Below are 13,395 nucleotides of genomic sequence, written 5' to 3'. Positions count from 1 at the left end.
TGGGACAAGACAGCCAATGCTTCAGCCCGTGAAGTGACGGGCTCTGAAGCATCCAGCGCATTCAGCAATTGTGTGTGATTCATAAAGCCATATCGCATTCTTCCACCCTTGGCCTGGTGCTAACTTGTAAGAAATCTGGACCAAAAACTGCAACAAAATGGCTGCTATTCTCCAAGGGCTGTTCAGAGCCTCGTTACTCATCCCTTACTTGGGCAAAAATGACATTGAGAGCTCCTGGAGATGACAGCCTTAATTGAGTTCAATAGGAGTTTAGGCTGAGTAAGGCATGAGCAAACAAGTGTGCATTAGCCCATGAATAAAAAGGCTGATCCACAAATGTTTAGGAACACATGTAACGCTGAGCATGGGAGTGCTGAGGGGGTCACTGCTGCTCTGGCCTTGCCTTTTAGGCAGGGGTCTGGCTTCAGCATCCAGCACAACTGATAGCGATGCTGGGATGAGCTTGTTCAGGAGTGCAAAGATTCAAGGCTGGCTCAGTGGTTTGTTTCCGTTCTGCCTCTTAATTTTTATTTCTTTTTTTCCTCCTTCAGAAGTCCATAATCCTTGTTTCTGCTATGTTTTTTTTTGTCCACTGGTGGGAACAGCAACTTCCTTTCTCAAATTATAATAGAAAAGAGCTGCAAGCTGCAACGCCATAAATAATATTTTCTTATGGCCAGAACATCCAAGTCTAGGCAAGACACCAAGAACAGCTACAACATTGTAAAACTCCAACACTTCTCTAGAATGGATTCACTAATTAAAAAATGACTCTTTTTAAAAAGCAGTTGAAAAATATTGGCTTTCCCATTGCCGCCTGTTGCTTGCTGCACCGAGAAGGAGCCCATCCTGCAAAGCCACAGCTGAGCTAACCAGCAATGGGTCTGCCTTTCTCTCTAAAAAATGTTACCCAAATAAATACAAGGGGAGGGGGAGGGAAGAGAAGAACACCTCCTCACAATCACTTCTTTAATTAATTAAATTATCGCCACTTCAAAGCTGGAGGGCGATCCCCCAGGGCTGGGGCCATGGCAGCTTGCTGGGACCCAAACAGCTTCAGCCTTTCCATTGCTGGACAAGGAGTTTCCCAGCTCTGGTCTCCCCTTCCACACCCCCCAGGATGTACCAGCCCTTCCCTGCTCAGGCTGCCCGCCCAATGGGGCATTTGCCTCCTGGAACCCATGGAAATATCTGTCAGCCCCCCTAGGAGAGCAGGGGCCGAGCCTGGGCTCAGGACTGGGTGTATGGAGCCCCCCAAGCCCCAGGGGTCTGGGGAAGAGGGACAAGCAAGCAGTTGGAGAAGAGCCCCCATGTCCATCTTCCTGCTCAGCTCTGGACCAGCATCTTTCCACTCATCAGTGTGGGATGGCGATGAACCACTGACAGAGCCGCCAGCACTGCAGTGACACTGGTCCTGGCTGGGATGTGCTGCTCAGCAGTGAGGTGGGGCCTTGTTTTTTTCCTCCCCTTTGCCTTATAAGCATCTCTGCAAAAATAAAATGCATTTCCCAGGAGGTTCCCTCGAGGAGCTGACGACAGTCATCTCTGGCCGCTGGCCACGCTTCTGCCCCTGCAGGAGCACTTTGTGGGGTTAAATCCATGCCTGCAGCACCAGCCCAATGCCAGCCCCCCTAAAACGAACCTTCAGAAACCTCAAAGTCTCACACTGCAGGGAAAACATCACCCCTGGGGACCGAGGAAGCCCTTTCTCCAAGGAATACACACACTTTGGACTCAAACACCATTGATAAGGCTCTTTCTTCTTTTTTTTTTATCTTTTCTTGCAGCGAGCATTCCTTTCACACCCACGCACACCCCAGCATCCTCAGCCATTGGTCTGCCGGCGCATCCGTCACACTTTCCGCCGGCCAAAGTAGATACACATTTCAACTGCTTCCATCCCTCATCTCCTCTGGTGTTAACAGCCAGCGCAAACAAAGGGCCCGAATATCCATCGCCCCATTAAATTGTTTTCATTCGTTTCTTCTGCCACAGTTGGTTTGTGTTAGAGCGTTTGTGTAAGGGATTTCGGGTGGGCGGCTGATGCAGTGGCTGCTCTGAGAGTGGGTGACATTGCACAGGAGGGACACCCATGGCAGGGATTTTGCTCTGCCATGGGCAGCAGGCCAGGAAACCTGAGGGGTTTGCAAGCAACAATGGGCAAATGGAAAATGGAAATGTTTTGGGTGAGGGGAGGGAGAATCGACCTGGGGAGCAGCTGGGATAACAGCAGACAGAACCTGGGGAGCCCAAACCTCTCTCTCTCACCCTGCTGCTTCTTTTCTCCTTGCACAGGAGGAAATGGGGACAAGTATTAGCTCAACCATTAGCTGAGCTCGTCCCGATTTCAAACAGATGTTGGGTTTGTGGCTGGATTTGGGCAGAAAGCTCTTGCTTTCCCCACATTTGCTGGCCATACCTCGCCAGGGACGCTGGCCCTGAACTGCTGCGGCTGGTTCTCCCTTCAGCTCACAAGATGTTCTCTGAGCTTGCTGCATGGGTAGTGGATGATGTCCCATGCTGGCTGGCTTGTCCCCAAAGCTGTCCACCTCTGCCTACCCTGCCACGAGCATCTGCCCATGAATCATGAAGCCCAGAATCATACAGCTGGGGAAAATCTCCACTCCCATCTGCAAAGCCACTGGGGCAGAAGTTCACCAGTGGTCCAGCAGCAGCTCACGGTCCCCCTGTCACTGTCCTCTGTCCTTGGCTCCAGGCAGACAGGCTCGGGCCATGGTGATGTTGCGACACTGCCCAGAGAGGATGAGCATCCCTCTTGCACCATCACATCCATCTCATCCATCCGCTCCTCAGCCTTTCCACTGCAGCTGCCTCTCAGCTGCAGTAACCTGGGGGACTCAGATCACCCCCAGAATGGGGGAACAACCCGTATGTGTCCTGGGAAGGGAATCCCAAATTGTCCTGGAGTCAGTGGGTGAGCTGAGCAGGTGAGAGAAACAGCATCAGAGAGCTGAGGATGGTGTTTCAGGGCTCCTTGGCATCTCCTCGTTTTTCTCACCACTGAATTAATCAGATTTGGGACTGTCTGTGCAGCCAGATCCTCACCCCATAAATGGTGAAACTGGGGGCATGAGCTGTCCTGCTCCCACCGAGCTGCCTCTCTTCAGCCTCTCCCCTTCCCAGTGACTCCCTGCAGCTCCCCACCAGTCTGAGACAGGGGACGGCACCTTGTGTCCACCACCTCTCATGAACAGAGAGCACCAGTGAGGCAGCTGTGGGGACACCTAGGACACGTGAGGTCTGGAGGGACATCACAGAGTGAAGGGGCAATGAGCGTTGTGGGCACAGGGAGCTCGGCGGGCCCTGCCTGGGTGCTGAACGTGACTCAGCACCGCACCACACCTCATGAGTCACTCCACTGCTTCCTGGTGCACCCTGAGTTTTCTCTTCCAGGTCCCTCCTGGCAGCACTGACCCAGCTGGGCCACCTGCCAGCAATGCCAGCTCTGCCTCACGTGCCTGCCAGCCCTCCTCTGCTGGCACTGTCACCCCTCAGCACGTGCCTGTGTGCTGCCGGTGCCAGGCTGCTTCTCAGGGACCCAAATCCCCAGCATTTTCTGGGCAGTGGGGTGAGACCCAGTGGGTGCAAACACAACCATGGGCGCTGGCCATCTGTTCACATGAGGGCAAAAAGGGGCAAAAGAGGGGCTTTGTGCCCAGCGGGCAACGAGCCAGGATGGGGGTCTTGAGCCAGGAGCTTAGGCAGAGCCCACCTGCATGTGGGCAGGGATGAGGAAACACAAAGTGAGGAGACCACCTATCCCCTTCTCACTGGGAGACTGAGCATAAAAATTCAAACCATAATCAAAAAAAAAAAAAAAGAAAAAAAAGAAAAAAAAGAAAAAAACAGGGGGGGATGAGTTTCCAGGATCTGAGTCCAAGAAACATCTCAAAGGGATGAGACAGGAATTGCAGTCAGCCTCATCTGCTGAATATACCCCCAGCCTGGCTCTGCCATCACCCCAGCCCAGCAATTTGCCCCAAATTTGCCTGGAGAGGGTGGCAGCAGCTGGGTGAGCATCCCACAGCCCTCAGCGGGCACCAAGTGCCTTGAACCACCCCAGAACAACTGTGACCGCAAGAAGGTGGAAACACAGGGAGCGGAACAGGACAGGGATGCAGGAGCATCCTATGGGCACTGGCAGGCAGCCCCCATGGTCCTGGCAGCCCCGGTGGTCCCGGCAGCCCCGGTGCAGGTGCTACTCGCAGGCCAGCTTCCCATCGAAGCTGGAGAGGGCGATGGCGAAGGCCTGCACGGCGCACAGCGGGTAGTTATAGTCCATGGTGAAGGCGTCATCCGCCACACGCCCAAACTGCATCACGATGTAGTCGGCTGCGGGAGAGAGGGCGAGCAACTGGGATGTCACCTGTGCACCCAGCCTGCCTTTCCCCAGTGAGCCCACGCAGCAGCATCCCAAAGAAGCTGCCCACGCGCCCTCACCCAAACTCTGCCTGCGGCTCCTGTGCTGGCTGCGCTGTACTGCAGCACAGATCACCAAAAAGCATCATTTTCCCATTGCACAGACCTCTGGCACCTCCAGCACCCCACAGCCCCCCAAGGGACAGGGACCCCACTCACCCCACCCCCCCCAGACCGTGGGATCGCTGCTACTGGAGGGCGGGTGACAGGAAATCTGTAAAAATAACCAGGGGCCCTCAAGAGGCTTTTTCTGTCCTGTAACCCAACACCCTGGAGGCCAAGGGCTTCTGACTGCGCCGGACAGGTGACGAGTGGCCGCATCCAGACAGAGCTGCTGCCACCCCTGAGGGACTGTCCCCGAGGCACAGTGAGCCCGCCAGTGCCAGCAGTGTGGGGAGGGTGCTGGGGACAGTGCTCTGGGGTGGCCTGGGCTGAGTGGGTGGCTGCAGTGTGACAGAGGGCTCAGCACCCCACAGGATCTCTCCTTGTCCTAAATCTGCCTGGCAACAGGAGCCCCACACGCTGCCCCTACCAGCGCCAGTGCCCACGGGCAGCTCGTGTGGGGTGCCTGTCCAGCTTCATCCCAGCTCCAGCAAAGGCAGGCAGGACCCCAGAGCATGAGAAAACTAAACCTCAGCCTAAACACGGGTGTTGGGGCCAGCTCATGAGCAGCGCTCCCCCATCCTATCCCCTGTCCCATCCCACCCCCATCCCAGCTTACGGTCACTGCTGTGCACGATCTGGAAATTTTTGACGGAGGCATGGGTGACCCGGCCGTGGAAATTGAGGACGTAGGATTGGGTCTCGTCGTTCCACACTGGTGCCTTGTTGTGCAGCTCGATCACATTGTCCATGTTCCTGTTCTGCCATCGCATCAGGAGGCCGTCGTTATCCTGGGGAGGGGCAAGAGGGAGCAGAGCAGAGTTGGGGTGACCCCTCCAGAGTCCTGCCACCTCCTGTGGCTTTGCCTGGGGGATGCTCTGTAGCAGTACCCAGCTGGAAATGGGATCTATCATGGAGAAAAAACCAGACACCATGTCTCCCACGTCCCATGGACACCTTGAATTTCAGGGACACCTGAAAGCCTCTCCATGCCCCAAGATGGGTAAAATCCAAGGCGGTCCCTTGCAAACCCAGCTCCCAAGGAGTTTCTCCCAGTCTGGGCCCTGACTCACGTTCCGGGGCCGGATGGGCACCCTCTCACAGTCAGCATTCATCCCAGGGATGATGACAGTCATCTTCCGGGGGCCTTTGAACCCTAAAACGTTGGTCTCCTGCAAGAGAAACCCCATCTCTAAAACCAGCAACCACCGCAGGCTGCAGCCTCTCACCGGGGCTGAACAAGGGCTCAAGGGTGTCTCCAGCCCATCCCACACCTCTGCAAGCCCCAGTGAAGGGGTGCAGGGTGGGAGCCCCTCTCTGCCTGCCCAGGAGGGCTGGGAAGGGAGCCCAGTGTGGCTGCTCTTACGTAGACCACGGCCGAGAGCTCCTGGCGCACGTTGGACCAGTCAGCGTTGGCCCTGTCGGGGTTTGCGCCGTTGTCAAACACGGTGAATCTCGTACCCATCAGGTTGGATCTGCACCCAAGGGTGGGAGATGGCTGTGGCCGATGCCATTGAGCCCGCTCCACCCCCTCCATGACCCCTCTCTAGGCACAGCCTTGGCTTTGGTCTGGCTGCAAACCCCTCGTGCAGCGCCCCAACAATGCCGTCTTTCCCACTCTTGAGTCATTTTCTTGGGTTCAAGGCAGCCCTAAATCAGGGTGTTATAGGGTGCTGCAACCACGGCGACCCCCAGCATTGCTGTGTGGCTGCTGGCAGTGCAGGCTGGGACTTGCCAGGCACCTTTTCTAGCCATGACCTGTCTGCTGGGAGGAACCGGCCAAGCTTGTTTTCCCCTCTCAGCCCCCCACCACTCCTCAGGTCAGGCACAGCAGTGGGAAATGCTGAATTTAGCCTCCTGTCTGCCCCAGCCATGGCTTGGGAGAGCCTGTAAGCCATGGAGTGGGAAGAAGGTGCTGCAGAAATGGGGTGCCACCAAAATGGGGGGCCACATCTGCTCCTACCTCAGTTTCCCGATGAAGTTCTCTCCACCCCGTGACAGGTCAGTGGGGTCGATGGAGATGAGGTAGTTGGAGGTTTTGCTCTTCTTACGCTTCCTCCCAGCAAGGAGGAACACCTGGTAGAGCAGTGGGACCATGTGGGAATGGGACATTGTCACTGCCATTGCCACTGCTGTCCCCAGCTCACCCCCCAACAAGTCACTGCCATGACCTTGAGCAAGTCATGACAATGATCCCCAAAATACTGGCTGCATTATGGGGCAGGAGGAGCTGAGACCAGCCCAGCTTTAGCACGGCTCTCTAGCCAATGTTAGCTCATCATCCCAGGTACCATCCACAGGGACCTTTCCCTGGAGGAATTGCAGGAGAGGGGAGCAGCCTCATTCAGAACACACCAGCATAGGGGGATGCAGACGAGCATCCCCCCCAAACCCTGAGGGTGCTCCCTGGGATGGATGCAGAGCCCCAGGGATCCCCACACCCCCACCCCAAATCACCTTCTTGTCATTGTCCAAGTGAAGGTAATAGGTGGGGTACAGCCCCCGGTCCATGCCCCTCTTGTCCCGTGTCACCCGGCATTTGATGGTCACCCCCTGCGGCGCCGGCTGCAGCACAAACTCCTCCAGGTTGTCCACCTCGATGACAGGGGACGGGGGCCTCTCCTCCTTCTGCTGCTGCGTGAGAGGGGATGGTGACCCCAAAGCCGCCCTCCCTTCCCAGGTAATTGCTCCTTGCTATCCATTCCCCCGGGCTGTGGCCCTGCAGCCGGTGGCTCTGGGGACAGTACCGTGGCAGGTCTCACTGGGAGTGCTGTAAACCTCCTGACCCGCCCTGGAGGGAAGAGCTGCTCTTCCCCTGCCCCGAGGGGATCCCCATGGCTCTGAGGGGTCTTCTGTACCTTCTTTGATTTCTTTGCTTTTCCCTTCTTGTTGGAGTTTTTCTGCAGGGTCTCTGGAGTCTCCTCCTCACTCTCAGCCTGTTTGGGAGGAACTGCGGGCAGGAACAGGCAGGGGCATAGAAGGGAGAAAATCCTGACTCCACTGAGCCCCAAAATCAAGCTCAGCACAGACCCGTGCCAACATTAGTGATTGTAACTCCCCTCTTCATGGCCAAGCTCACTGCATCCCCAGAAGCCCCACCAGAACCCACCAGTGCCGGATTCTCACCTTTCTTTTTGGATTTTTTCTCCTTTGGGGGGTCCCCACCAGTCTGGAAGAGGGATGCTGGGTTTTTCTTCTTCTCTGACCTGATGGGTTTGGTGCTGGAGTCAGAATCGTCCTCCTCATCACTGCTCGTGGCAGCTGTGAGGGACATGAGGGACATGGTCACACAACAGTGAGTGCTGTTGGCTCAGGGTGATGCCATCAGGCAGCAGGACTGGCTGCCACCCCTTCCCGTTCATCTCATACCTTTCTTCTTGTTTTTCTTCTCCTTCTTCACCTGGAACACAGACATTGGCTCCTTCTTGGTGCTTTGGCAGATTTGGTTTTGCCGTGTCAGGGTCACTCTTTTCTTCTGCTGGGACAGAGGAGCTGATGACCAGCCAGACAGGGGGCTGGGAAAGGGCAGTGATGGGGACAAGGAGGTGGCAGGGTCGGAGCAGCAAGAAGGGCTGAAGCAGGGGGGATATTGCATGGTAGGAGGCGATGGCTCTGCAGCCCCCCTGAGCCTCCGGGACAGCGACGGGGGACGGGGTGCAGGCCCTTCCTCCTCCGCCAAGGACAGATGCAAGCGGCAACAGAGCTGGGCTTAAGCATCCCTGTCCCTGGGCACTCACCCTTCGGCTTCAGCTCTTCTCCCCCCCGCCTGAGAGGGGCTCTTTGGGAAGCTTCTTCTTGAGCTTTTTTGGCGGGTTTTTATTCTCCACCTCTTCTTCCTCTTCCTCATCTTCCCTCATCCTCAGCCGGTTCTGCCGAGAGGTGACCACGGCATCAGCCAACACAAGGTCCTTCGGCAGCGGGGGACCCCAGCTCGTGGCGTGCGGAGGAGGGACCCTCCCTGGGCAGCAGCGGCCGGAGTGGGCGCTCATCCCCGTCACCCCGGGCTGGTGGCCGAGGGGCCCGGCCGGCCCGGCCGCGCTGTCCGGCGGGCGTGGGACGTGTCCAGCGCCGGGCACTGCGGTGCGCAGCCACAGCGCTCCCTCGCGGCCGAGCCACTTCTCGCTCGGGAAGTGTCCGGGGACCAAACTGCCCCCTTCCAGGGAGCGTGCCACCCCCTCTTCCCCGCCCCACCTCGATGCCGAACTCCCCAGCCAAGGCAGTGAGCTAGGTCCCCTGCAACATCCCCTTTTCTCCCAGGTCCGTAGCTGGGTTTTAGCCAAAAAAGCTGTGCCGGGGATGTGCAGAGGCGCAGCGGAGCCGCAGCGGACACTGGGAGCACGGACGGCGCTATGGGGACACGGTGCAGGGGGACGCGAGGTGCCACGAGCCAGTGCCTGCAGAGGGGTGGGTGTTTGCCCCCGCACCTTGTGGCTTCTTGGGGCCCTTGGCCACGTGGGAGCGGGGAGCTGGGCTTTCCTTCTTCTTCCGAGGCTCCTTGGTGAGTTTGGAGGAGGGGTCCTTGTCGCTCTCCTCCTCCCCCTTCTCCTCCTTCTTCTTCCTCACCTTCTTCACCCCTGTGCATTTCAAGAGATGCCCACGATGGAGAGCGCCTCAGGTGCAGGATGGGGCCACGGGGGGGCCCGGTACTTCCCTCCATTTCCATGGGGGCTGTGGGGGATCTGTGCTCACCCTGTGCTGGGGCAGGGGGCTCCTCTGCAGCCCCCGCCTCGCTCGGCTTCTTCACCCGTGGCCGCCGTGGTTTGGCCTCGGGCTCCAGCCCAGGCTCCTGCCTCTTCTTCTTCAGCTTCTGCCCTCATGGATGGTGCTGCAGAGGTGATGCCAGCCTTAAACACCTTTACCAGGCAACCCCTGCTCAGACAGCACTGGGTCCCTTTCAGAAATATAGCCGGGCTTTTCCCTGGCCCAACACGGGAACAAGGGACACGCTCCGGAACAGGGACACACTCACACCTTCCAACAAGTGACTTACCATGGGCAGCCCCCCGAGGAAGGCAGAGGGAGGAAAACAGAAACGACTGTTAGCAGACAGACAGAACATCTGCCCTGGGACAGCTCTAGAGATGAGGGATGTGACAATGGTGCTGCTGTGACACCGTGTCAGCATGGAGGAACAAATCCCACTGTGGCCATAGGGACCCTGGCTGGGAGCCACTCTGGGCACTGCTGGGCACCCTGGGTACCTGAACTGGGACAAGGGACATAGGGACGGGCAGACAGCCTGGCCGCTCACCTCCATCTCCTCTCACGCTCACAAGAGGCTCCTGTCAATGGCAAGGAGGTCAGCAGGAGCAGGGAAACAGGAGGATTAGGCACAGCACACCTAATCCCGGTTAGCTGGGGCTATAAATAACCCCGATTTACCAAATACGGAGCATGTGGGTCAGCACTTGGCTCTGGACAGGAGGTATTTGGGGAGTGGGTGTCAGCTCAGGCTGTCGGAAAGTGATCTCAGCAAATCCAGGTGCACCGGGGCTGCTTCCACTGCCCAACAGAGCATCTTCCCCCTCGCAGGGGTTTCGCTTCTCCTGCATGCTCCAGGGTGGTGTGTGAAGGTGCTTTGCAAAAGGTGGGATCCTGATGGATCCCAGGACTGTGAATTTGGGGAGGGGGAGGTGGGGGCTCCATGGTGAAGCTGTGAACTGGCTGCTTTCTTCTGTGTCATGAGCTCACACGGAAAAGCTCTTTTGCACCCCCTAATCCCTTAAGCAGCTGCGGGGTGGACAACCACTCCCTTACTTAACAAAGCCCTTCAAGGAGGAGCTGCTGATTAAAAATTAAATTGGGTGGTGGATGAAATTGCTGCTGAAACCCTTCCAAGGCCAGGGGGGCACCTGGGGGCTGTTCAGAAATACAGGGGTGGGGGGGGTCTGGCTTTCAGGGTCGTGGCCTGGGGAAAGTGAGTCACAGTTTACAGCTTAACTGAGGGGCTTAATTAAAGTGTTATTTAAGAACTAGGAACCCTCCTCATGGGCTGCTTCAAAGTAATGGAGGGGGGGGATTCAGAAGGATGCACAAAGAAGGGAGGGCTGTGGAATTTTCTCTACTCACTTGCTCTGGAGGGGATTCCTAAAAATCTCACGCCCTCACAGGCTGCAGTATCCCAATGGAGCAGCTCAACCAGCCCCAAATCGGCCTCGGTGTGGACTCCGGGGTTTGAGGGTCTCTGATGTCCCCAGCCCTCGGGGACAGACCACAGCAGGGGATGGAGGGGAAGGATTTTTTCTCACCTGTTTGGGCTTGTGCTGCTGGGGGCTCCCCGGCTCCTCACTGGGGCTGTGGGGCACAGAAAGCAAAAGGGTGAGGGCTTTCAGCCCTCCACAGACCCTGGGGGCATGAGATTGCCCCGATTTTTGGTACAGGGGGAAAGGTCAGTCTTCCATTTGGCTCCAGAAACATTTCCCCATCTTGACCGGGTCGAGCTTGTCCAACATCATCCTTCCTAACAGGGAGCACAGGAGAGGCTCTGCCTTGGCCGAGGGGGACGGCAAGAAGCTTAATTTGAGGATCCCCCTCTAACAAACACTTTTCCTCTCTGTAACTCGATGAGCATCATCCCACCAACCCCCAAAGCAAAACCACTATGATAAAACTGCTCACTAAATTGCATTTAAATTGAAAACAGGAGAGAAAAAAAAGCGCTGGAGGAGAGGGGAGTCCGCTGGGGGTATCCAGCACATCACGCATCCCTCAGACGCCACCCTGCCCGCCGGCACTCACCTGTCGGCAGCCCAGACCTCGCGCAGGATCTCCGTCTGCAGCGGCATCGCTCCCGGCACTGCCTCGGCCGGGCCGGCTCCGTCCTGCCCTGCCCTGCCCTGTCCTGTCCTGCCTCCCTGCCCTGCTCCCCGGCACCGGCCCTGCAGCCCCTACCAGCCCAGGGCCAGGGCCATGGGGTCAGTCTCAGCCACAAGAGCCAGAGTGGCCTCACAGCACCGGCTCGGCCGCCTCCGCGAGTCTCTGTGGTGGGAGGAGGAGAAGGGAAAGGAGGAAGAGCAGGTGGAGGAGATGATTAACTTTATTTCTCCTGAAACTCGGTTAATAGGATTTCAGGGGCTGTCAGCCAGGCTCGCTGGGAGAGCAGCTGGCAGGGCAGTAATCGCAGGAAAAGGGGGCTCTGCAGGAATGCAGGGGGTCAGTCAGACCTCGGTGCCTTTTTGGGGTGCACAGGTTCCCCCAGGCTGGGTGGGGTCCCTGGCACAGCACAGCCTCTCACTCCAGTGGGCAGAGGAGCGGCTCTCTGACCGTGTTTAGGGTTATCCTCCCTGGGTATCTTTGTTTTTCACCCAGAACTGTCTTCTGGGTGAGCGAGGTGCAGAATTTGGGCTGTTCCGTGTGAGTTGAGCATGGAAAGCCCATGCAGGGAAAGCAGCACCCTTGGCTCTGGGCGGTGCTAAGGGTTTCTGAACTGACCTCTGCTCTGCTCTGATCCCCTGTCCCGAGGTCTCTTTGCATGATGGGTTTCATAACCTCCTGCTCGTGCCTCACTCGTTATTACACCACTTAACATTTAACTCTTAATAGTCCTCCTCAGATGCCCCCGTGGATGCTGTTGGGCTGCAAAGCCAGACAAACCAAGTGTCCCCAGTGTCGCCACTGGACCCTTGGCCTTGCCCAGCCCACCACTGTCCCCCCAAAACCCCCAGCCCGTGCTTGGTGCCACTAGGTGGCATTTGAGCACTGCACACAGACCCACCAGCACCGGGAACTTCTGATGCCTCGCTGCAAAACCCTCCTGGTTTCCCTTTCATCTCTAAACCTCATCTCATCACCCGCACACGTCCAGTTTCTCTTCCAAGGCACAGAAAAGCACCAAGCCAAAATAAACCAAAAACCTACTTAAAAACGGGGAGCCAGCCCAGAAACTGCAAAGCAAGTTTTTGGTTTTTTGGGTTTTTTTGTTTGTTGGTTTGGATTTTTTTTTCCTGTGGAGATTGTTTCCTATAGAAAATGTGGCTTGGGCTGCCCCCAAAGGGCTTCTTTTGCCCTGCTGCAAGAAAAAATAAAAACCCATGTTTCACAGAGACCCTGGGTCTCACAGCAGCCTCCAGGGAGGTGCATCCCATGGTGGTAGAAAATCCAAGACCTGGATGAGCAGCTGGAGCAGCCACATGGATGCTGTGCCACTACTGCAGGTGGGAGAACAGATGGGCTTGAGAAATGATGCTTCAGGTACCACCTGATGGGACTAGAGAAGAGGAGTTTTAACCAAATCTGGCTTAGTCTCCCGAGATTGTGGAGGCAAGGGATAAAAGAGGTATGGGCAGTCCTAACGTCCCCACTGGCTCAACTTTCTGCTTCCTCTGCACCCTCAGTCAAGGGGCACGAATGACTCCTCCACCCACCCAGCTGACCCTCAGGAAGTCCCCTCCCAAAAGAATACCCTGGGGGGGGAGGAAAAAAAGCATAAGGATCAATCTCCCAGGCTGGAAAAATAGCAGAGACCCCCAAAGACACCCCCAGCTGAGACCCCCAGCCAGGCATTTCCAAAGCACGGACTGCTGGCCCTTCACTGGCTCTCCAGAGAACAATGGCACTGATAAAAAGGGGCAGCATCAGTCTTTGGAGACACCAATAATTCCTCAACTGCTGGGGCATCTCCCCCAAGGAGTACACACCCATCCTGAGGCCATGGAGATTTTTGCCTTTTCTTTTATACCCCTGTTATACCTTTTTACACCTCCTGTATTCTCAGTGCTTTTTCCCTACATTCTTGGACTTGTTCGTTCAGCTGGGAGACGAAACATTTTAGAAGCTTCGTAGGCAGGGATCAGTGTGCCCCAGACCCCAAGGTCCTCTCCAGAACACATTCTGTAAAGATAGAACCATCCAGGG

The 13,395-nt window shown here is 56.7% G+C and overlaps 2 protein-coding genes across 3 annotated transcripts; both read right to left on the bottom strand.

The window, feature by feature from the left end:
• Positions 1-3,851: 3,851 nt before the first annotated feature.
• Positions 3,852-8,386, bottom strand: TULP1 (TUB like protein 1). 2 transcript variants are annotated; one of them, XM_032133360.1, is made up of 10 exons: positions 8,280-8,386; positions 7,912-8,017; positions 7,669-7,803; positions 7,401-7,492; positions 7,000-7,176; positions 6,506-6,618; positions 5,909-6,017; positions 5,616-5,714; positions 5,162-5,333; positions 3,852-4,353 (listed from the first exon to the last, which is right to left on the bottom strand). In XM_032133360.1, the coding sequence occupies exons 2-10, from the start codon at positions 7,955-7,957 to the stop codon at positions 4,220-4,222; spliced, it is 1,077 nt and encodes a 358-aa protein (XP_031989251.1). In that variant the 5' UTR covers positions 7,958-8,017; positions 8,280-8,386; the 3' UTR covers positions 3,852-4,219. The 2 variants fall into 2 exon arrangements, with proteins under 2 accessions (XP_031989251.1, XP_031989252.1); XM_032133361.1 differs by having other exon boundaries at positions 7,000-7,173; positions 8,280-8,385.
• Positions 8,321-11,572, bottom strand: LOC116455452 (pollen-specific leucine-rich repeat extensin-like protein 1). Its single transcript, XM_032133362.1, has 5 exons — positions 11,281-11,572; positions 10,791-10,836; positions 9,232-9,349; positions 8,967-9,116; positions 8,321-8,411 (listed from the first exon to the last, which is right to left on the bottom strand). The coding sequence occupies exons 1-5, from the start codon at positions 11,325-11,327 to the stop codon at positions 8,386-8,388; spliced, it is 387 nt and encodes a 128-aa protein (XP_031989253.1). The 5' UTR covers positions 11,328-11,572; the 3' UTR covers positions 8,321-8,385.
• Positions 11,573-13,395: the final 1,823 nt, after the last annotated feature.

The sequence above is a fragment of the Corvus moneduloides genome, chromosome 24 (assembly GCF_009650955.1).
Source record: "Corvus moneduloides isolate bCorMon1 chromosome 24, bCorMon1.pri, whole genome shotgun sequence".
Taxonomy (NCBI): Eukaryota; Metazoa; Chordata; class Aves; order Passeriformes; family Corvidae; genus Corvus; species Corvus moneduloides.
Note: the sequence above shows the minus strand (reverse complement) of the source record. Positions and strands in the feature narration are given on the sequence as shown.

Bases quoted from the DNA above. Each gene is read 5' to 3' on its own strand.
- TULP1 (XM_032133360.1), bottom strand. From the start codon at position 7,957: ATGTCTGTGTTCCAGGTGAAGAAGGAGAAGAAAAACAAGAAGAAAG. The intron at 6,018-6,505 runs GTAGGAGCAGAT...CCTTGGGTGCAG, and splicing joins AACTTCATCGGGAAACTGAG to ATCCAACCTGATGGGTACGA. The intron at 5,334-5,615 runs GTGAGTCAGGGC...GCCCCTCCCCAG, and splicing joins TGCCCATCCGGCCCCGGAAC to GATAACGACGGCCTCCTGAT.
- LOC116455452 (XM_032133362.1), bottom strand. From the start codon at position 11,327: ATGCCGCTGCAGACGGAGATCCTGCGCGAGGTCTGGGCTGCCGACAG. The intron at 9,117-9,231 runs GTGAGCACAGAT...TGAAATGCACAG, and splicing joins GCCCCCTGCCCCAGCACAGG to GGGTGAAGAAGGTGAGGAAG. The intron at 8,412-8,966 runs GTGCGGGGGCAA...ACCTCTCGGCAG, and splicing joins GGGCCCCAAGAAGCCACAAG to AACCGGCTGAGGATGAGGGA.